General features: G+C 52.7%; 2 protein-coding genes across 5 annotated transcripts in view; both read right to left on the reverse strand.

Moving 5' to 3' along the window:
- Positions 1 to 7,623, reverse strand: part of STK40 (serine/threonine kinase 40) — a 39,923-nt gene extending 32,300 nt beyond the window's left edge. Inside the window, exon 1 of one of the 2 annotated variants that reach the window (XM_008167109.4) lies at positions 7,463 to 7,623. The gene's annotated coding sequence lies outside the window, so the exon portion shown is untranslated. Of the gene's footprint in view, positions 1 to 7,432 lie in introns of both variants that reach the window. The other variant, XM_024104219.3, reaches the window with a different exon arrangement.
- Positions 7,624 to 18,413: 10,790 nt separating this feature from the next.
- On the reverse strand, positions 18,414 to 20,926 carry LSM10 (LSM10, U7 small nuclear RNA associated). Of its 3 annotated transcripts, none has more exons than XM_065577190.1 (2): positions 20,768 to 20,926; positions 18,414 to 19,245 (listed from the first exon to the last, which is right to left on the reverse strand). In XM_065577190.1, the coding sequence occupies exon 2, from the start codon at positions 19,226 to 19,228 to the stop codon at positions 18,857 to 18,859; it is 372 nt and encodes a 123-aa protein (XP_065433262.1). In that variant the 5' UTR covers positions 19,229 to 19,245; positions 20,768 to 20,926; the 3' UTR covers positions 18,414 to 18,856. The 3 variants fall into 3 exon arrangements, with proteins under 3 accessions (XP_065433262.1, XP_008165328.1, XP_023959986.1); XM_008167106.4 differs by lacking the exon at positions 20,768 to 20,926 and adding an exon at positions 20,602 to 20,754; XM_024104218.3 differs by lacking the exon at positions 20,768 to 20,926 and adding an exon at positions 20,579 to 20,728.
- Between the last annotated feature and the right edge of the window lie 185 nt (positions 20,927 to 21,111).

Genomic DNA, 21,111 nt, shown 5'->3' on the forward strand with positions numbered 1-21,111 from the left:
CCTCTGCTCCTGTTGCACTTGATTTTGCTCACTGATGCTTTCAAGTGATGGCTGAAACCTTCCCATTGGTTAGGATTATTTGTTACGTTCATTGGCAAAACTGTCTCAGACGCACTGTAGCAGGGCAGGCTCAAACTTTACTACTAACTAGCCGCCTCTCCATTCGATTTCCAGGAAAGAATTCTCCAGTTAGAAAACGTTTAATGGGAAAGTGAAGACTTGCTCAAGGACTTATTCAGTTAAACTCAGTAAAAATTACAGGTTTTGCACAGCATCTGTGAGAGCAAATCCCACAGCAGAACTTAAGTAGAGGTATGGCCCCTACTCCTGAGCACAGCCTATACTGAACCAGGGATTTACCTGGCCATTACTAGTTGGAAGAGAAAGGGCTCAGGCATGGAGAGCCAGAAGACCAATATTCCATGTAACATGGTCTGTGAAGAATTAGAGAGAAAAGATGTTCAATCTGAACTGCAGTCATTTTAAATCTTTATTTGTAAAGTGATTAGGCTGACAAATGCCTCCACAATTAAAGTACCATTTAGAATGGTTTGATCCAGCCCATTTTCACCTAGGGTGACCAGAAGTCCCGATTTTACAGGGACAGTCCTGATTTTTGGGTCTTTTTCTTATATAGGCTCCTATTACCCCCCACACCCTGTCCCGATTTTTCACCACAGTATCTTGAAAAACAACAACAATGCAGCACCTGACACCTCAGATACCTGCCAGAACATGGATTGTTTTCTGAAAAATAGCCCGCCAGATGCTGGTACCTAGAGATTATGCTATAGTGAGAAGCCACTCAGTAGGAGTTTTACACAGAAACCGAATCAGGCATGAAGCTGCTGATACAGGGATTTACCTACCTACAATGGCAAAATTCAGACCTGTAATTCTCCACCAGTCATGGCAATGGTGGAAGCTGTAGTGCAGCCAGGACTCAGATAAAGAGTGAGTTGACTTGGTGGGTAGAGAGACATGTGCCCTTTCTTCTGGTAGAACTGCACCAGTAGAGAATTATCCATCTGATTTCTCCTCGTGTAGCATTATTAGAGTGTTCTGGCTAGTCATCTAGCATTTAACTCCACTTCTCCTGAAGCCTCGCTGGGCTTACCCTCTGCCCCCTATGCACAGGGACATTCTTACTGAGCTGGTATGCCCAGCCACTACCCTCTGCAAGACCTACTCTCACTGTGACACTGCCAGGAAAGGAGTCAAAGCCACTGAATTTGTTCATACAGTAAAAAGGGTTTTGGCTCCGCTATGCATTACCTGTTGCTGAGTTCTTTTGTCCTCCTCCCCACTGATCTGACGCCCACCACATCTGGTATTAAAATGGAGTCTCTCCAGGGTAGGAGCTATGTTTTATTTGTCCTGTGAGGTGCCTACAATGCTGTTAGGCACTAATATAAATAGTAATGTACATTGAGTCTAATTCTTAAACCTCAGCCATGCTAGCACAATGTTAAAGAGATTCTGAAAACAGTTTAATGCAACATGCCGAATAAATGCTTTAAAAAAGTAAATGGAAAATTTGTTTTGCTTTTTTTAAGCTGCCAAGTTCTGAGTTCAGGATTCTGTACTTCTCCTGCAAAGGAGGATCAATCACAGCACCAAGACATGCAGCTTCCTGGTCTGCTTTCAGCATTTAAGGAATCATCTCCTACACAGAAGAGTCTCATTCACATTCAAGATCAGAACCACTGAGCTAACAAACAAGATAGTGTTAGAGAGAAGAGGAGGTTAGGCAGCCAAAATATAAGAATTACAGACTCTCTCTCGTCATGTCTGAAGTGAGTGGGGAGGGGCACCTGTGGGTTCTCCCAATGACAAATTGAAGACAAGACTGATATTTTATATACTGCAACAACGAAGCATCTTAATCCAAGTTTTACTGTTAAGAGCCACCAGTAAATTACAGAGCAAAATGACAAGGTACCAGGTAGATGAAAGTAAAACGGGTTCTCCATTATCTTATTCAGGTGAATGAAGGGAACAATAGCACAGCCACAGAAACTCATCTTCTACTAGCCTCTATCCCCATCTTTAAAGCTTTATTATTGTCTAAGCAGTTCTTATCCGGCACTGTTCACCTCAACTAAGACAAGTGCGTAAGACAGAGTATGTAAAATTTCTCCTTCATTGCTGGGGCCTGAAAAGGACAGACAAGAAACTGCTAAACACTGATTGAAAACAGAAATAGTGTTACACATGACCTGTTTGTTCCCTTGGCGTGGTCACAATGTGCTACTCTGTTGTATGAATGAGTAGGTTGTATCAATCTAAGGCAAAATTAGTGTTACATCCACAATGAAACGCTTGAAAAGACCAAAAATGAGGAACTTGGGAATTTCATTACTTTCCTTTCATGCAGTCATATCCTATGGAGACCCCCATCAGAGTAAACAATTGAATGGTGCATATAGATAAGTGCACACTACACTTGCCTGGCACCTGTACTGTACATCAGTGTAGAACAGCTGTAGACAAGAACCTGTTAGTTATGATTGAACGGTGCTGGACTGTCTTGTTCTGGGCAGACTCAGGAACCACCAAGATCAGTTAGCAGAGGATAGCTCAAACTTGCACAAACAAGGTGTAGTTGTTCCAACTAATGTCTCACGACAATCTGGATCCTGGAAAAGAGCGGATATTGTGTGTATGTGGGGACACACGTAGAACTACTGAAGTGAGTGTGTACACACAGAAATGTACACTATGCACACCCAGAATTAATGAAGTAAACTGTTCTTCAGTCCCACAAATGTATTTCAGATGTTACTCAAGACAGAAAAAGCTGCTTTTCAAAGTGCCTCACGAGCACACAGGCCTGTTACTGAACAAGCCTATTTTAGAGCGGTTAGTTGTGGAAGGTATGCAAGCTATGCAGGCTTGGTGAGTTTATCTCAGTGAAAGTCAGGCAGCTTACCTCTGACCAAATGTAGGCAAGGGAATGTGGCAACTGTTTGAAGGCCAATGTGCATGTAGTTGCACTTCTGTAGTTTCAGTAACTAGTCCAATAATGATCTAACTGCTGCTACCTTTGAACACATCCTTAAGAGATGAGTCAATAGGACACTGGCTTCCACACCACAAAAAACTGCGCAAGACCAGGAAAATCTCTCTCAGAGATTCAGTGGCCTGGTCAGAAAGAAATTTTGAATGGGAGCATGAAGCCACTTTTCTTTACTAGCAAGTCAGTAGGGGATCTTAAGAGAATCAGGACGTTACACCTCCATTGTTGGGTTTGATGGAAACCTTTACTCAGAAGGCTGTCAATGTTCTCAGAAAGTCATTTCTGTTAAAAGCAAAACTTCCTTTTAAGGTTTTAGCACCGAACTAAAGAGTCACCCATGTTTTCCCTAAAATTCTTCACTGTAAATACCTGCAAAGAAAAAAAAGTCAGACTATGTTTCCATGATTCTAAAGTCAAAGCATTTTCTACAGGAAAGTATCAAAGCTGTTACACAAGTGAGTAAAACTATCATCTAATTCTTTCCTAACAGTACAGATGTAAAACCATCTCCACAGGAGTCCATGAGGTTTTCTGTGCACCAACACCAGAAAGGAACACTTAGCACTGGGCTAGTACTTTACATGCAAGAAGTGCTAAACAAACATTAATACCAAACTTAAAGAACGTTTAGACAAAGACATATAGCTCTAAAATCATTTTTGTGCATACATATTTTTTAAAGAGTCAATGGATTAATTTGGTGTTTATGAAAGTAAGATTAACACTGGCTAGCAGGGAAGCCAGTGTGCAAGCTTCTTTGATCAGCTGGGTAACCACCACTCAACCTAATTCCAGGTCCTTCCTGAACAGCCTGGATCTTCACAGATCAGAACAAAACACTACTAAGGACCAGAGCAGCAGAAAATCAACTACCAGTAGGAGCCTTATCAGGGTTTAAATCCTAAACCTAGATGCGAATGGCTAGAGTAACTTTCAAGCCCCTCCTCCCCCCACTTACCCTTGGAAGAATTCACATGCAAGCTTATCTTTCCAACTCTCACACAGCAGGACAGAAGTACAGACAAGTTCAGCACCTTGAACACCTGGAGTTTCAGTCCCTGAATAATTTCATGATCAAGCACTTCAATCTCTCTAGGCTATTCAATACTTAAACATCTCAAGTACAATATTTGCATACCACACAGCTTCAATGTGTGCATTAATTAACTATTTTCTCCTCCAGCTTTCCATCAAGATTTCAGTGTGGCTTCTTCCTAAGCTTATGTGAAAGCCACAGCGCATCCTAGAAAATATTCAGGCTTTCTCAGCCACCTTAATCAGTTATTGCAGGTTTTAGAGACAACCAGTTATTTACTCAGTTTCTACAGTTAAAAAAAAAACAAGATAGTGAGGCAGTTTCCTTGACCCTGCTGTAGAACAATATGGCACTTACAAAGGCTAAACCAGAGACCCAGCCATCATGCTTCTTTTCTTTCAAATCTGAGAACATGAGTCTTCCACCAAGCATTCCAGCTACAGTGACCACCCCCAACGTGTTTGCACTTCTATAGCACCTGTCATCTAGAGCTCAAAGTAGATTGGAAATATTCATTAGGACTTGCAAGCCCCCTGCCAGACAGGAAGGCACTATACCCAACATTTTACAGATTAAGGTAGAGATGCATGGAAAGGTGATTTTCCTAATGACGCAGTGAGTCAGCAGCAGAACTAAGAACAGAGCCTAGGGCTTATCTACAGGAGGAGAATTAGGACCTATATTTTCCCAGCAGTGCAGTTCCACCAGCTGTAGGAAAGGTATAAGATGTAGTGTAAGTTAAATGAGATGATGGTACAAATATCTGATCCCTGTCTACACTCAGCAGCCAGTGGGGATTATAGGTGCCAATTTTCCTGCAGTAGATGCTGCCAAAAAGTCTCAAGTCCCAGTGACCCACTGAAACTACTAGATAATACTCTCCCTGGCAATACTGTTTACACTGCATGATACCCACTCATCCATTCAGATGTAGCCTCTTCCAGGCCAGGACTCCATTCTCAGCATGTTTATCCTCATCAGAAAACAGTTTGCACATCTGCAATACTATATGACTAATAACAGGTCTTTGCTGACTCTTGTTTCTGTCATCTATGTAGTTAAAGATTTCAGGACACAGCAAGATAAATAAACCAATGCTGCCAGTCACAGGGCGGGCGCTATCTGAAGTGGGTTATGATGTGGTGAGAACACCCCAAATCATATTACATGTTAAACCTGAAACCAACAGGGCGAATCATCAGACACTGGGAAATGCTGCATTTAGCCCAACAGCCTATAAATAATGACAAACCACCATGCAGTAGTCACCTCGGAAACAAAGCAGCCAAGCTGGGGGTGCAGAAGAGGAATGCCCGGATCCCCCTCTGCAAAGTGTCCTGAGAGGCTCCTGGCGAAGGAGCCTGCCTGACAAAGCTATGAAGCGGGGGAGGTCACATTTTACGGGACCAACTTCAGCGGGTGAGAGAGACACAGAACTCTTTCCAGGTGTAAGTCTAGAAACTTTTCTCTCTCACCAAGAGAAGTTGGTCCAATAAAAGGTACTGCCTCCCCCACTTGTCTCTCCAATATCCTGGGACCAAGGCGACTACACCACCATGGCATACAACCCTATAACTAGCCTTTGCCATCGCTATCTGTGCTGGACTTCATTACTCAATTTGCTGGGCAGCAAACCCCAGCACTATAGCAGTGGGAGCACTTTGCGGAGACGGTCACGCGTGTTGCTGTGTCTCTCAGCCACAGGCAGCAAAGCTCATGCCAAGGACCTTCAGAGAAACTTACAAGGCTCTTGGGAGAGCCCTGACAAGCCCATGCACACCTTCCTCCCCCCCCCCCCATAATCTGCCCCACAACACAAGTGAAAGCTTTCAAGGGGGGGACACTATCTAAACACCAGGAGCTCCTGGAGAGGGGTTTTAAGCCCCCATCTCTGTTGGACGAGGGGCGTTTCCATGGTTCCTGGTGGAGGAGCCCTGCTCCATTGCTAGGTAACAGGAGAACAGCAGGGGAGGGGAGTGGTTCCAACCAGAGCAACTGTGCCAAGAAAGGGAGCCCCCGTTCAGCAGGCACGCCCCCGCCCCCAAGGGAGAGAGGCACCTGCCCCAGGAAGGGGGCACAAGATGGGGCACCTGCCCCGGGGGGGAGGGATTAACCCCCCCTCAGGCCGCCAAGGAGGGGGGGCACCTGCCCCGGGGGGGGAGGGATTAACCCCCCCTCAGCCCGCCAAGGAGGGGGGGCACCTGCCCCGGGGGGGGAGGGATTAACCCCCCCTCAGCCCGCCAAGGAGGGGGGGCACCTGCCCCGGGGGGGGGAGGGATTAACCCCCCCTCAGCCCGCCAAGGAGGGGGGGCACCTGCCCCGGGGGGGGGAGGGATTAACCCCCCCTCAGCCCGCCAAGGAGGGGGGGCACCTGCCCCGGGGGGGGGAGGGATTAACCCCCCCTCAGCCCGCCAAGGAGGGGGGGCACCTGCCCCGGGGGGGGGAGGGATTAACCCCCCCTCAGCCCGCCAAGGAGGGGGGGCACCTGCCCCGGGGGGGGGAGGGATTAACCCCCCCTCAGCCCGCCAAGGAGGGGGGGCACCTGCCCCGGGGGGGAGGGATTAACCCCCCCTCAGCCCGCCAAGGAGGGGGGGCACCTGCCCCGGGGGGGGAGGGATTAACCCCCCCTCAGCCCGCCAAGGAGGGGGGGCACCTGCCCCGGGGGGGGAGGGATTAACCCCCCCTCAGCCCGCCAAGGAGGGGGGGCACCTGCCCCGGGGGGGAGGGGTTAACCCCCCCCTCAGCCCGCCAAGGAGGGGGGGCACCTGCCCCGGGGGGGAGGGGTTAACCCCCTCTCAGCCCGCCAAGGAGGGGGGGCACCTGCCCCGGGGGGGAGGGGTTAACCCCCCCTCAGCCCGCCAAGGAGGGGGGGCACCTGCCCCGGGGGGGAGGGGTTAACCCCCCCTCAGCCCGCCAAGGAGGGGGGGCACCTGCCCCGGGGGGGAGGGGTTAACCCCCCCTCAGCCCGCCAAGGAGGGGGGGCACCTGCCCCGGGGGGGAGGGGTTAACCCCCCCTCAGCCCGCCAAGGAGGGGGGGCACCTGCCCCGGGGGGGAGGGGTTAACCCCCCCTCAGCCCGCCAAGGAGGGGGGGCACCTGCCCCGGGGGGGAGGGGTTAACCCCCTCTCAGCCCGCCAAGGAGGGGGGGCACCTGCCCCGGGGGGGGAGGGGTTAACCCCCCCCTCAGCCCGCCAAGGAGGGGGGGCACCTGCCCCGGGGGGGAGGGGTTAACCCCCCCTCAGCCCGCCAAGGAGGGGGGGCACCTGCCCTCCAGCCCCCCAGAGGGGGGGTGTTAACCCCTCCAGTCCCCCAGGGAGGGGGCACCACATCTCCGCCCAGGAGGCAGCTCCCCCGCCGGGTGACCCGCGCCCCCCTCACCGGTCCCGGCGGCCGCTCAGCGCTCCTCACCCATGACCCCCGGGCCCGGCCGGAGGGAATCTCCTGCCGCAGCCCAGGCCCGCTTCGGCCGTCCTCCCCGGCTCGCTCCGCTCCCGGCGGCGGCCACCTGACAACGGAAGTGACGCACCCCGCCGAGCCCCTCCTCCGCTCGGCTCCGCCCCCCAACACTACCCGCCATCTTTTTTCCTGGCGCCTCTGGACACAGCAAAGATGGCGGCTGCTGCTGCCCGGGAAGTCACTTTGATCTTCCCAGAGTCGCTCCTGATTGGAAGGCTGGGCCAGCGCCGTCAATGTTGATTGGCTGAAACCTTAGCCGGGCAGGAAGGGGATTGAGGAGTTTGGAGGGTGTTAGTTGCTGATTGGCTGATCACGGCAGGGGTGGGGAAGGTGACTGGGCAGGGCTGGTCAACTTCACGTGCTGATTGGCTGTGCCCCAGGTGGGCTGGCTTGGGGCATGAGGATTGGTGGGTAACTGGGGGATTAAAAAGCTGCTTGGCTGTGATTGGAGGAGAGCTGGGTAGCTATTGCCAGGTCACCCTTGGGCTCTGTGCAGAGCAGGTGGGGATGGGGCCCCCCAGCACCTGTCAGGCAAATGCCTGGGGGCCCCCAGAGCTCCCCTCGAATGCCCAGGGTGCTTGCACAGAGACCAGGGCCTGTCTGCATGGCACATCACAGCAATACCCCCCCGCACACCCAGTCCTGTCATGGGCCGTGGGGCCCCTCGTGCAGGGTACCGAACGCCCCGACAGCAGCTCGGCGGGCGAAAGCAGCCAAGCGAATGAACTCGCACAGGAAGACGAAACGCCCCATTGCCTGTGGGTTAGGGTGACCAGACAGCAAGTGTGAAAAATCAGGACGGGGGTGGGGGGTAATAGGAGCCGATATAAAAAAAGAGCCCAAAACCGAGACTGTCCCTATAAAATCGGGACATCTGGTCCCCCTACTGTGGGTGGACGTGTCTCACACAGCGACCGTTCTGTAGCTGACCCCTCAGGCCTCATCCTCAAAGGAAACCTGTACAACACTTGCCAAAGACGCGCCTGGGAGCTTAAATGCATAACTTTGCTAAGAATCATGGACTGAACAGAGACAAAAAGAAGAACAGGAGTACTTGTGGCACCTTAGAGACTAACAAATTTATTAGAGCATAAGCTTTCGAAGCTTTTTGCATATGCATCCGAAGAAGTGGGCTGTAGTCCACGAAAGCTTATGCTCTAATAAATTTGTTAGTCTCTAAGGTGCCACAAGTACTCCTGTTCTTCTTTTTGCGGATACAGACTAACACGGCTGCTACTCTGAAACCTGAACAGAGACACTGGATTTGTGGCTTATTACAACAATCTGTAACCCACTAACTGCCCTTTTTGTCCTATGGCTACAGGGATATTAATGGGCCACTTCACCTTAAATGGTCCCTTAAAATATGTGCTAACTATTTATGCTAAACTATCTTATATTTAGCGGTGATACTCACAGTCCCTTTCCCAGAGCTGTGTAGCTGAAAAGCGTGTCTCTCTCACCGACAGAAGTTGGTTCAATAAAAGATATTACCTCACCCACCTTGTCTCTCTAATAGCCTGAGACCGATGTGGCTACAACAACACCGTATACACAAACAACCCATGATTAACCTGGGGAACTCCCTGCACAGGATCCCAGAGAGGCCAAGAGCACAGCAGGGGTCAAAAGGATGGGATGTTTCTATGGATACGGAGAGCCTCCACAGCCCAAAAGCCAGGATTACACACAACCCCCTTCTAGCAGCCTTGGAAGAATCTAGATACTCCTGCTTCAGTGCCTAGGCCAACCTGTCCCTGACAGGGTTAACTCTCCTTGGGGGCAGGTCCCCTGCAGGGCTCCTTCCTGTGAACCACCTGCTCCTGGCTGCTGTCACAGATGGGATTCTGGGCTAGTGATCTGATCCAGTCTGACAGTCCCTATGTTCCTGAGCTGCTCTCCCAGATCCTTGGGCGAGGGCCATGGCCAGCGATTTCAGGAAAACAAGTACAAGAGGGGCACATGCATGAACCCGCCCCGGGGGTTTCTGAGTCCCCACCCCCAGAGTGGGATGTGATGGGGACACCTCAGAGATGGCAGGCAGCCCTTTGTGATCTCATCAGACCCCCAGATGTTTGGCTGCGGGTGATTCATGTCAGGTGTGGTGCTGGAGCAGCCTTTCCTGTGAAGCAGCCCAATAAGCAGCCACGTTCAGCTTGTGCAATCTCTTCCCAGCCTTCGCTCCCTGCCACTCCTCTGGTGAATCAGCTGCACGCAGAGGGCAGCAGCACATGGGTACTCTAAAGCAATTGCATCACGCAGGGTGAATCATGCAACAGGCAGGGCACCCTCCTCCCTCTCTGGATTCTCTCTGCCTCTCAGCAACTGAAGGTGCCTGAGAGGCAACCTCAAAACTCCCAGGAGCATCAGTCAATTACTCCCCTCGTCCTGATTGCACTATCCAGCCACAGGAGAGCAGTGGGTGGAACAGAATGGGGAGGGAGGCAGGGAAGACTCTACTGTATCTGCATTATGCTGGGATATTCCAATGCCCAGTTACTCCACAGCATCGTGCCTGCAGGGGAGCAGAGTGAACCAACAGCCCACATGGTCCTTCCTAGACTGTGCCACGTGAGATGCCAGCGCTCGCATTAATAAGCACCGGGAGAAGGTAGCAGGGGACGGGGAGGGAAGCTCCTGTCTGTGGCCCAACATGTCACGTTCTGCTGCAGTCCAGACCCAGCATGGCTAAGGAGACCAGCAGCTCCCTCCCCGTACACTCCCTGAAGCTCTGCAGGACTGCCACCTGGGCTGGCCCCAGGGCTCCTGACATGGAGATGCAGCTGAGGATCTCACCGCACTGTACAAATGCTGAGTAGTGAAGGCCCCTGGGCTGCCTGTCTCCCTACTGTGAAGGCTTGGAAACTCCCCCAGGCCTAGTTCCTATACACTCCCACTCCTGAGCGGGAAGCAGGTGAGACTGGGATTGTTCGAAGGTCCCCCCATCCATGTGCAGCTGTCTCTCCGGCTGCTCCAGACTGGCCCAGAGTCTGCACAAACAGCACTTCCTGTCACTTCCCTGGCTTGAACGGTACCTAGCCAGCCAATGCTGCTGAGAGAAGGGGCTGTTGTTTGTCCTGAGGACTGTGGGTCCATCCCTCTTCCTGGGAGCTACCTGGACACACCGCAAACTTCCTATGTGTGTGCAGGGTCGCTTTGTCTTTATGAGTAAGGGGTAGATGTGACACACCCTCTGCTGCCCCCATCCTCCAAGGGGACTTGAGAGGTGCATGCAGGTAGGCTGCAGCATCCCTGGCCTTCACTGACACCCCACGCTGCAGCCTGAGATTTCCCATGCTTCTTTGGGCAGCCCTGACCCCAGGAAGGGCAGAGTCTTCTGCTCGTGGGAAGGGCTAGCTGGTTTCTCACGGGCTCTGTCTTGGCTGAGGCTGATGCACAGAGCGGGGTTTAATGCCCAACTGATCTTGCTCATGTTATTCACTGCTGAGAGCTGTTTCCAGACCCCGCTGGCCCCAGAGCGAGAAGGGACAGTGTCACTACCAGAGCCTCTCCTTATCCATTCAACAGCAGCATTGCATGAACGGGGGATGGTGCTGAAGGACCAAATACATCACAGGGAGGGAGCACAGAATCCAGCAGCAGGGGACCCTGGCTCATCAGGGGACAGATACAAAGCTGCAAGTTGTCCCCAAAATCAGTCTACACCCATATGCTGCCCCCATCCAGCCAGCCCCCATCTATCACAGCTCGGGCTGTAGTTAGGATACAGGGAAATTTGTTTTCTTCCCATGCTGTCCAAAGCCGCTGGGATGTTACATCCCTGATGTCATGGAGCCAGGTTGCCTTGGTGATTAGATGACGCACACTGATAGACGTGCTGGGAGGGGGGAGGAGGGAGGGAGGTAGGTCTGCAGGGCCAGGGAGCTGGCACCTTCCCCAGGCCCGGGTGCAATGCCCCACCCCCACCCCCACACATTCACTCACTCACAGGCGTTCTGAGAGACACACACTCGTTCTCCTGTTCACACCCTGCTCACTCTCTCAGACACACACACACACCTGCAGTCTCTCACCACACACCATCTCTTGCTGTCTCTCACACACTCACACCTCCCAGCTCCCCAAATTGGCACGATTGGCAGGCTCTGGTCAGGAGACCACCAGAACTGGAATAGCAGGGGGGCTGCGGGTTGGGATCGAGGGGCATCTGCAGAGCTGGAGTGGGAGAATTTGCCCAGCTCCTGCCAGCATTGCACTGAACACCAGACACACCAGCTTGTTGCTTCACAAACACCAGATTCATGTCCAAATTCTTTATAAAGTGCATGAAAACGGGAGGCTCTTGGCTGGGCCCTGGTGGGACAAGTGAGTGAATCAGGGGCCGATTAACATGGAACTAATTCTGTTGCACAGTCACATCATTATAAATCAATGCCCAAAGTCTGGCTCATCCCTGCTCTGTCTGGATGCCAGCTGGTCCCCTCTTCCCACAGCTCAGCATCTTCCACAGACACAGTTTGCTAAATAGAGCCCTGCCTCCCTGAGCGGCACTGCACAGACAGAGCACGTGTGCCAAGAAAGAGAAACCTAGCTACCGGAGGAGGATGGCACAAACCTCCTTCCCCTCCACCCCAGCTCCCAGGGGCCCTTGAACTCAGAGAAGGTCCCGGTGGCAGCACCAGCCAGCTTGTGAAATCGGGTGTCTCAGTTTTCCAAAAGGTCTGTGATTCTTGCTGAGTCAGGCCATTTTCCACTTAACTCTCTCTAGCTGGAGAAAAACAGAACAGGGGGCAGAATGCATGTGTGAGTGGAGGTCTGGGGGCGGGGGGGGGGAGGGTTCAGATCTGGGAGGGGTGCAACTGGATGTGGTAGATGTGTGTGTCTGTGGCGCGGCTTTGCCCCCTGCTGGACAAGCTAGGTGAGCCTTGGCTAGGTATGTCTTAGCCTAGTCTGGGAACTGCCTTGTAGGAGCCAAGTACTCTGCTGACCAGCACTGGGGGGGGCTATTCACCCCTGGGCCAAGCGGGGGCAAACACGTCCATGGTGACCAGGCAACGCCTCACCCTCTGCACATCCGAACCTGGCTGCAGGCGGCGCAGGGTGATGGGGAATTCAGCTCTGAACATACTCCAGGAGATGGAATGTCGTCCCCCGTGAGGGTCCAGGGAAAAGCCTCCTGCTGCCCAAGTGCTGGTTCCCTGCTCCCTGCTGTCATGAGGCTGCCGAGCAGCAGTGTGGACATGGCAGTATCAAGCCCAGCCCCCCCCAGCATTGGGAGCAGGCTGCTTTGTGCGATCACGCGGCACCCACCAGCAGGGCCTGAACGGCAGCCCAGCATCACGTCCCAAACATACCCCATGTGGCCTAAGGGCAGGGGACGCAGCAGAGGCCAGAGCGTCACAGGCACAGGGAACTGCTGCGCTAACTGGGCTGTCACACCCCCGTCCCCTGTTAGTACAAGGTGCCTGCTCTGCCCCAGACTGCCAGCCGCCCAGGAGAAACAACTCCCCCCAGCCCCAAAGCCAGTGTCTGTTAATGTCCTGCAGACCCTCAAGCCACCCAGGGTGGGGGAAATGGGCTGGTGTCCAAGCTGTCACTTTCATTGCTTGTGCCTGGGGCTGGCCCTGAACCATTCTGGCTGCACCTGACCCTGCAGCAGCTGCTGCCAGAGAGATCCTGGAAAGAGTAAGTAAATCAGCCTGCTTCCCCGCTAGTGCCTTGCCTCAGGGCTTCCCAGTACCACCCCCTCCACAATACAGGGATTCAGCCTCACCCGACCAGGCCACTGATGAGGAAATCAAGCCACAGAGCATCACTGGCAAAGCCAGGACTAGAACTCAGAAGTTCGGACTCCCACTCCCCTGCTCTAACCATTACAGCCCGAGCTAGGGACAGAACCCAGGAGTTCTGACTCCCAGTCCTGCGACTCCGATCCCCAGACCACAATCCCCTCTCAGAGCTGGGAACGGCAGCTGGAAGTCAAGTCTCTGCTCACCGCTCTCCCCTCCAAACCCACACACCATTCCAGCTCCCACACTGCTCCTGCCAGCTCCCAGTCCAGCTCTGACTGTCCCCATGTGTTAGTTACCAGCTGAATTGCGGCAGGTGACTCAGCCAACCCCACACCTGCCCGCTCGGATGATAACAGGAGACAAGGGGTGCGCGGTCATCCTGTGATACAGGCCAGGACTGGGCTGGGAGTGAGTGAAGGGAAGAGACCAGAGCTCCATCTCAGAGGAGCCAGATAGTGTTGATTGGCAAAAAGAGCCCTGTCAAACTAGGATGAAATCATCTATTGCCCTTGGCTGTGACCCAGGCTAATTCCTCCCTGGCTCGAGGGAGCAGCAGAGAGCTGGAGCGCTGGCAGGGACATCTTTTGCTGCGTCCAGAGGGACATTTAGACCGGTGAATCATCAAACAGCAATTCCAGTCCAATTACTTTCCCTGGTGAAAATCACCCCTCTACTTAAATTAGCTAAACCCTCCCTGCCCCCTGATGGCTGGGATCCGCGGCTGGCGTGGCTTTGTTGGGTTAGACAGCCTGTCTCTCGTGGAACCAAACGTCAGCACCACGTAGCACCGATCACTCGCTGTGCTCTGCAGAGGAAGGCTAGGCCGGGACAGTGACTTCTGTGGTAACGCCATGCAGCGCTGGTAGACTGTGTCAGGATGAAGGCAGCAGGGATCGAAGTCCTCTCCCACAGCAGGTGCAAGGCTGGCAAAAGCGACAGACCATGTGCACAGAAGGATCCTTCTATTATTTCCCCCAGTAAGATCCAGCTTCATAGCGTCCCACCCACCTGCTAGCAGGAAATGGACAAGCTCAGCTAGACGCTATTGACACTAGAGACCCAAACCAGGCACAGGGGGTCCCAGCCCGACTGGCCAAGGGGTCGCTGTCAGTCTCACCTGCCTAGAGATCAGTGACAGGCTAGGAGAGCATCGGGCCTGTCAGCTGTTAAACAGGGCATATCTATTTCAGGAGCGACTCCTGTTTGTGCATCAGAGACGGGGACTCATGCCGTTGAGCTATCAGCAGTCTGTGTGCTTTCCTGCCCATGGCACAGCCTGTGCTGCCCACGCTCCCAGGGAGTTCCCAGGGCACCGCAGGGGGAAACCTGAGATGAGTGAGTTTCCAGCTGCCTAGGATGAAAGTGTGAGCTGGGAAAGGGCTGTCCAGAAATCCGGGGTGGATTCAGGCAGAGGCTGGACAGGTGGTTGCCTGGGTCACCACATTCCAGGAAGGAATTCCAGCAGAAGCAGCATGCCGTCCGGCTGCCAGCCTCCATGCTCCAAGAACTCAGCCCTAGGAGCAGCCTGGGAAAGGCTGAAGCCCAGCAGAGAAGTGCCCCTCTCCATGAGGCAGGGAAGAGTAATAAGAATTAAAGGAGGGTGGTGATATCAAATGAAATGGATTAAAAACTGGCTGCTAAGTCTCAAAGTTTAACGGTAAACATGGAATCATCTAGCAGGTGTGTTTCCAGTGTGGTCCCAGAGGTATCGGTTCTTGGCTCTATGCTATTTAATATTTTTATCATTCATCTAGAAGAAAACATAAAATGATCACTGATGAAGTTTACAGGTGACAAAAAATGGGACAGTGATAACAGGGGACAAGGTCATTGATTCAGACCGATCTGGATCACTTCATAAACTGCAGGATGGGGGACTTTGTCCTGGGAAACAGCAAGTCTAAAAAAATAAAATAAAACGTGAGAGTCTCGGTGGGTAATCAGCTGAATGTGAACTTCCCATGTGATGCTGCGGCCAAAAGAATGAATGCAATCCTGGGATGCATAAACAGGGGAATCTTGAGCAGGAATAGAGAGCTTATTTTACCTCTGTATCTGGCACTAGTACAACCACTACTGGAATAGCACATCCAGTTCTGCTTCCCACAATTCTAGCAGGAAGTTGATAAACTGGAGAGGCTTTTCTCTGAACTCATGAGAACAATTAAAGGATTAGCAAACATGCCTTATAGTGATAGACTCAAGTAGCTCAATATATTAACAAGAAAAGATGAAGGTAAGTCTGTAAGTATCTGACGGTCTGCAGAAGAAAGATCACTGGGAATTTTAAATCAAGATTGGACGTTCTTCTAGAATTATTCTAGGAATTATTTTGGAGACGTTCTGTGGCCCATGTAATCTAGGAGATCAGACTAGATGATCACAATGGCCTTCAAATCTATCAATCTGTGAAAGAGAAAGGAGACTAGGGAGAGGAAGGGAAGGGAAGGTGGGGATTTCCAGAGAAGCTTAAAGGCTTGTCTACACTTCAAATTTAAATTCAAACCCTACCTTAATCCAAAGTGCAATAGCTGTTCTTGACTCTGTGTGGAGTCTCTTATTCTAGAATGAGCATATCTTCTTCCAGTTTAACTTAATCTACTTTCAAAGTAGGTTAGGCTAAACTGGAACAAGGCACTAGGAGTGCACCAGGACTTGTCAGGAATAGGAGTTATTCCAGAATAACTCCAAGCGTAGGCAAGCTCTTACGCTGGTAAACTGCAGGCTGGATGCACACACCCTGTGCTGATTGCCACCGACAGAGATTTTCCTGGTTAACTCCTTTCTCGGATTCATGCTACGGCTGCTGTCAGTTACGTTTCAGTTTGTACCTTCCTCCCTTGGGTATGAAATCGTAATGTGCCCGGCCTCTGTCAAAGGGACTGTGTGTCCAGTCCTGTTCAACATCCCAACTTCCCCTCTCCTGGCACCAATTCCTCTCTCCCCACACCTCCCAGGATAAGCCATGCAGAGATATGTCACCAGATGACCCAAAAATAGCAGGCTCCAGAAACCATGGCTGCTTGGTGCTTTCATTTAACCAAGAAACACGTCACTTCTGACAGCCTATTCCTTCCTCCTGCCCTTTGGTCACAACACAGTTATCCCCCGAGGGCTCACACACTTCATGCTCTGAACAGTAAAACAGCAACACAATACAGAAAGGTTCTGAGCTCATCTGCTTGCTCAGCCGTGCTCCCAAGGGTGCAGGCAGTGGCAGGCTACACACAAAAGCGGCCCTCCACGTGCATCGTCAGGCTTTACTTCTTCCCAGGGCCTTGCAGCAGATCACCTGTCAACTGCAAGCTAACTGTAGGCAACCCGACGCTCTACCAATAAGAAATACCTTCGCAGTCGCACAGCTCCATACACAGCCCCCCCAGTCTCCCACTGATTTTAACCCTGTCACTATAGACTGAATTTTGTCTCAAGCGGTTTCTATTATGGATGTTTTTAAAATTACAGCTGCACTGGCAGGAGTCAGAATGAACAAACTATGAAGTCCCACAAGAGCTAAGGCCTTCAAATCATTGAGAAAATTAACAGAGAGGGTTTTCTGGATGGAACACTCCTTCTTAAAGAAGATCGCAGTTAAAAAAGGCCAGCTGTTCTCGAGCAGGTTCACACACAGAGAGATGGAAACAAGCACAGGATCAGCCCTGGGTCCAGAATCTAACTAAATACTGAAGGGTTGGAGCAGAGTCAATGAGACAACGCCTTGCCATTATTCTCTCAACTAGAATAGCACCCAAAGGGCCGGAGCAGATGCCACTAACATCCTGTGCAGCATAGAAGGGCGAGAAATGGGGTGACTTAGACTAACCTGCAGCTGGGATGTGAACTCCCCACAGGGCCCTTGGAACACTCACGGAGGGCCAAGCGGTGCTGCCGAAGCAGCCGCTCTCGGAGATTTGGCAGCTGTTGGGAATAGAGTTAAGCAAGGGGTTCACGTCAGCATTCGGCGTTTTCCTAACTCCAGTTGATCCCTATGTGCCGCAGCAGCACGCAACCAGTGGTAGCTGTGGATACGCTGAGCTGTTGTTGAAGTAAGGCTATCAGGTGGCTCATAGGTCCAGCACACATGACTGGGGGTGGATTTCAAGGAGGGGGTGGAGAGAGAGAGAGAGAGAGAGACCTAGCAACAAGTCAGGAGAAAAAAGGGCTCCTTGTGTGGCAAGACTCCTAGACCAAATGGGCACTACTCCGAGAGGGGCTGTAACTGACCGAAATGGAGCTTGCATTGCTACCCAGAGCCATAGTCACCCCCATGCTGTGAGGCACAGCCAGCATAGCTCATCCGTTGAGGGACACTGTCACTCCATGCCTCCGCTGCTGTCAGGAACTGTTGCCACCTGCCCCCAGACACAGGATTGAATACACACAGCGGAGCAAGGATGCATTCAATGCTCAGATTGTCCCTGTGACTTTCATTTTAAGTCAGGACACCAGAGATTAGAGGGTTTAATCAGCCAGGGAAGGATGGCATGGCTACATTTTTTCCTCGGCCATGACCTAGGCCAGGGGTCGGCAACGTTCGGCACATGGCTCGCCAGGGTAAGCACCCTGGTGGGCCGGGTCAGTTTATTTACCTGCTGACGCGGCAGGTTCGGCCGATCGCGGCCCCCACTGTCCCGGGCCAATGGGGGTGGCGAGAAGCGGCGCGGCGCGGGCCGAGGGATGTGCTGGCCGCAGCTTCTCGCAACGCCCTTTGGCCCGGGACGGCAAACTGCGGCCAGTGCGGGCCACGATCAGCCGAACCTGCCGTGTCAGCAGTTAAATAAACTGGCCGGGCCCGCCAGGCTTACCCTGGCGAGCCGCGTGCTGAACGTTGCTGACCCCTGACCTAGGCCTTTCTGATCTCTTTTCCACTGCAAAGGCAAAACCACTTCTAGCATTTGGAATAACACAAGGTGAGCAATCAGTGGTCAGTTTATAATCCAATTGTCCCTGCTAGCTGGCCCTCTGGCCTGTCTCATGGAGAGAAGGTAGTGAATTCTCAGGTCTGAGCTGGTGAGCAAAGATTAATGAGATAAGAGACATAATCCACCAGCCATTGATCAAAGAATAAAAATACAGTGATGGCCCAAGCTAGCAGGTCAATGGAGTTTGCAAAAGGCACTGGAAAGACCTAATGATAACACAGAAGCAGCTTGTTGGTTTCTGGAAACAGGTTTTATTTGAAAAAAGTTTATTGAACAACCTAAGAATGAGACGGGATCTAAAACCTGCCAGACCAGCAAGAAACACACCAGACGGTCTCACAGAGGCCTTAAAAAATTAAAAATAAACCCCTATGGATTGATCCCTTGTCTGCATTCCGCTCCCATCCCAAAACACCAATGTCAGGAAGCTGCCCAAAGAAACCAAAACCAAAACCCCGTAACAAACAAACAGAGGAGGGATTTGAAAGAGAAGCCCAGGGGATCTTTCAGGATGAGACATGTTTGTTCTTGTCTCTAAAACGGTAACAACAGAGACTGGAAGATTTCCAGTACAGAAGTTGGGGGGGACGGACGGGGGTGTTATAAGGGAGCTAAGAGCTATCGTTTCACATTAGAGCCCCCTGGGGATTCCGGGTAATGCCCAGGAGAGTTTATTTGTGTCTCGCTGTAGGGAATTCCTTTCTCCCTTTGTCTCGGCCTCCAAAGTAGCGCACCTTGTGGATCAGCTGCAGCTGCTTCTCCACTGTGGCCTTGATATCCACTTCGTCAGGGATATGGACATAGCGGACATTCCTGCCCGTCACAAACAGGTCATCCAGCTGGGAGACTCTGCCCTGCCTGTCTGTGAAGGTCACCTCAGCCAGACGAATGTTCATGAAGGCGTCCACATTGGTGATGCGGCCCAGCGCTGTGCTCTCGTCGCGGAGATCGACTGTGGTGACATAGCCGTGGATACCTTGGAGTAGGATGACCAGGCTGTTCTCAGCAATGGTGCGCTCTTTGACAGAGTGGCTGATTTCCATTGTACAGCGCTACCCAACTACAAGGAAAAAAGCAAGAGAACCCTGTGTAACACTTGTGAATTCACCCCATGTTAACGCTCTCTAACAGGTCCTGCTGCTACCTCTGATTGCCCTCTGCCTCCGCTAATACTGAGTTCTGCAAAGTTTGGGACAGTTTATAGGGAACACGTTATATAACAAATATTTACATTGCTAAAGCTTTCAAGATGAACTTAGCACTGGTATATGGGGCTGGCCAAGCAACAAGAATCAGTCTCCAAAGTTCTCTCTGTAACAGGCACATCATGGACATTAGCAGACGCTTCAGACATACACCACCCTCTGTTAACGTGCCTTACTTCTGCCCTCTAAAGGACAAAGGGGATTGTCTCTGTCCCATTCACTCCTTAGCCACTCTGCTGAGACAAGTCAATAATGGGGAATTCAGTGCCTATTGTGGGATTATTTGGGGGGGATTTGTACAGTTCAGAAGGCAGCAAGGTCTAGAAGGCTGAGCAGGGGCCCAGGAGTTGCAGAGTCATAGATTCCAAAGCCAAAATGCATCCGAAGAAGTGAGGTTTTTACCCACGAAAGCTTATGCCCAAATAAATCTGTTAGTCTTTAAGGTGCCACCAGACTCCTTGTTGTTTTTGTAGATACAGACTAACACGGCTACCCCCTGATACTTAAAGCCAAAGTGGATTACTATGGTCATCTACTCTGAGGTCCTGTATAGCACGAGCCACAGAGCCTCCCCAAAATAACTCCGAGAGCAGATCTTCTAAATCTGGATTTAAAATTTGTCATTGATGGAGATTCCACCACAAACCTTGGTAAATTGTTACAACGGTTAAAAACATAACCCTTATTTCCAGCCTGAGTCTGTCTAGCTTCCGCTTCCAGCCACGGGATCACGTTGGACCCGTCTCACTCTTGAGCGGTAACCCCAGACCTGAGACCTCGCTCTGCAGACCGCTAAGTCGCTAAACCGGCCCGCGTCCATTTCTCCACCTGCAAACGGCAGACAGCCGCACCGCGCCCATCACAAGGGGGGTGCAAGGATTAACTTTTGCACAGTGTCTGCCAGGCCAGCAGCCCAGCTGTCCTCAGGCAGGCTGCCCAAGGGCCATCGGCGGGCAGGGCCAGCCAGTCGACCGGAAACAGACTGGCTAGTCCTGGGGAAGGGACGAGCCCGGTCCCTCACCGCGGAGCCGGATGGCCCCAGTCCCGACGGCGCCGCGCTAACCCGCGAGCCCGGCGCACGAGGCTCCGGAACAGCAGTTCATAGGGACAGGCCCGATTTGGGGGCTTTTTCTTATATAGGCTCCTATTACCCCCCCCCCCCATTTTTCACACTTGCTGTCTGGTCACCAGCCCTCAGGAGCCGGACTAACCCCGCCCCGCCTGCACCAGCCGCTTCCACACCAGCGAGCGCCCTGCGCGTGCCACCGGGGCGCGGGCGCCGACCCACGCGCGCGAGAAGGCGCAGACGGGCCCACGCGCGGGCGCGCAGGCTGGCGGGGGCGCGCCGGAGCTGCCCTCGGGGCTGGTTTCGCTCACCGGGCTGCAGCTCCTGGAAGCGCCCCGGGCTGGCCCCGCCCCCGGGCTCCGCGCGCTCCGGGGGGGAACTCGGCCTCTTCCTGACCCGCCCCCGAAACGACCGCGCGCCCAGCGGCGCCTGCGCACTGAGCAACCGGCGCGGCCCGCCCCCTTTCAACGCGTTTGGGGGCAGGGCGGCCGCTGCCCATTGGCTAATGTTCGGGGCGGGGGGGGGATACTACATCGGAGCGCGAGACGGTGAGCCCCGCCCCCCGTAGGCCGCAAATCCGTCCGTCATCTCTGCGTCTGCCCGGCCCCACGGCGCTGTCCGCGTCCTCACCACGACATCCGCCCCCCCCCCCGGC

The sequence above is a fragment of the Chrysemys picta genome, chromosome 23 (genome assembly GCF_011386835.1).
Source record: "Chrysemys picta bellii isolate R12L10 chromosome 23, ASM1138683v2, whole genome shotgun sequence".
Classification (NCBI taxonomy): domain Eukaryota; kingdom Metazoa; phylum Chordata; order Testudines; family Emydidae; genus Chrysemys; species Chrysemys picta.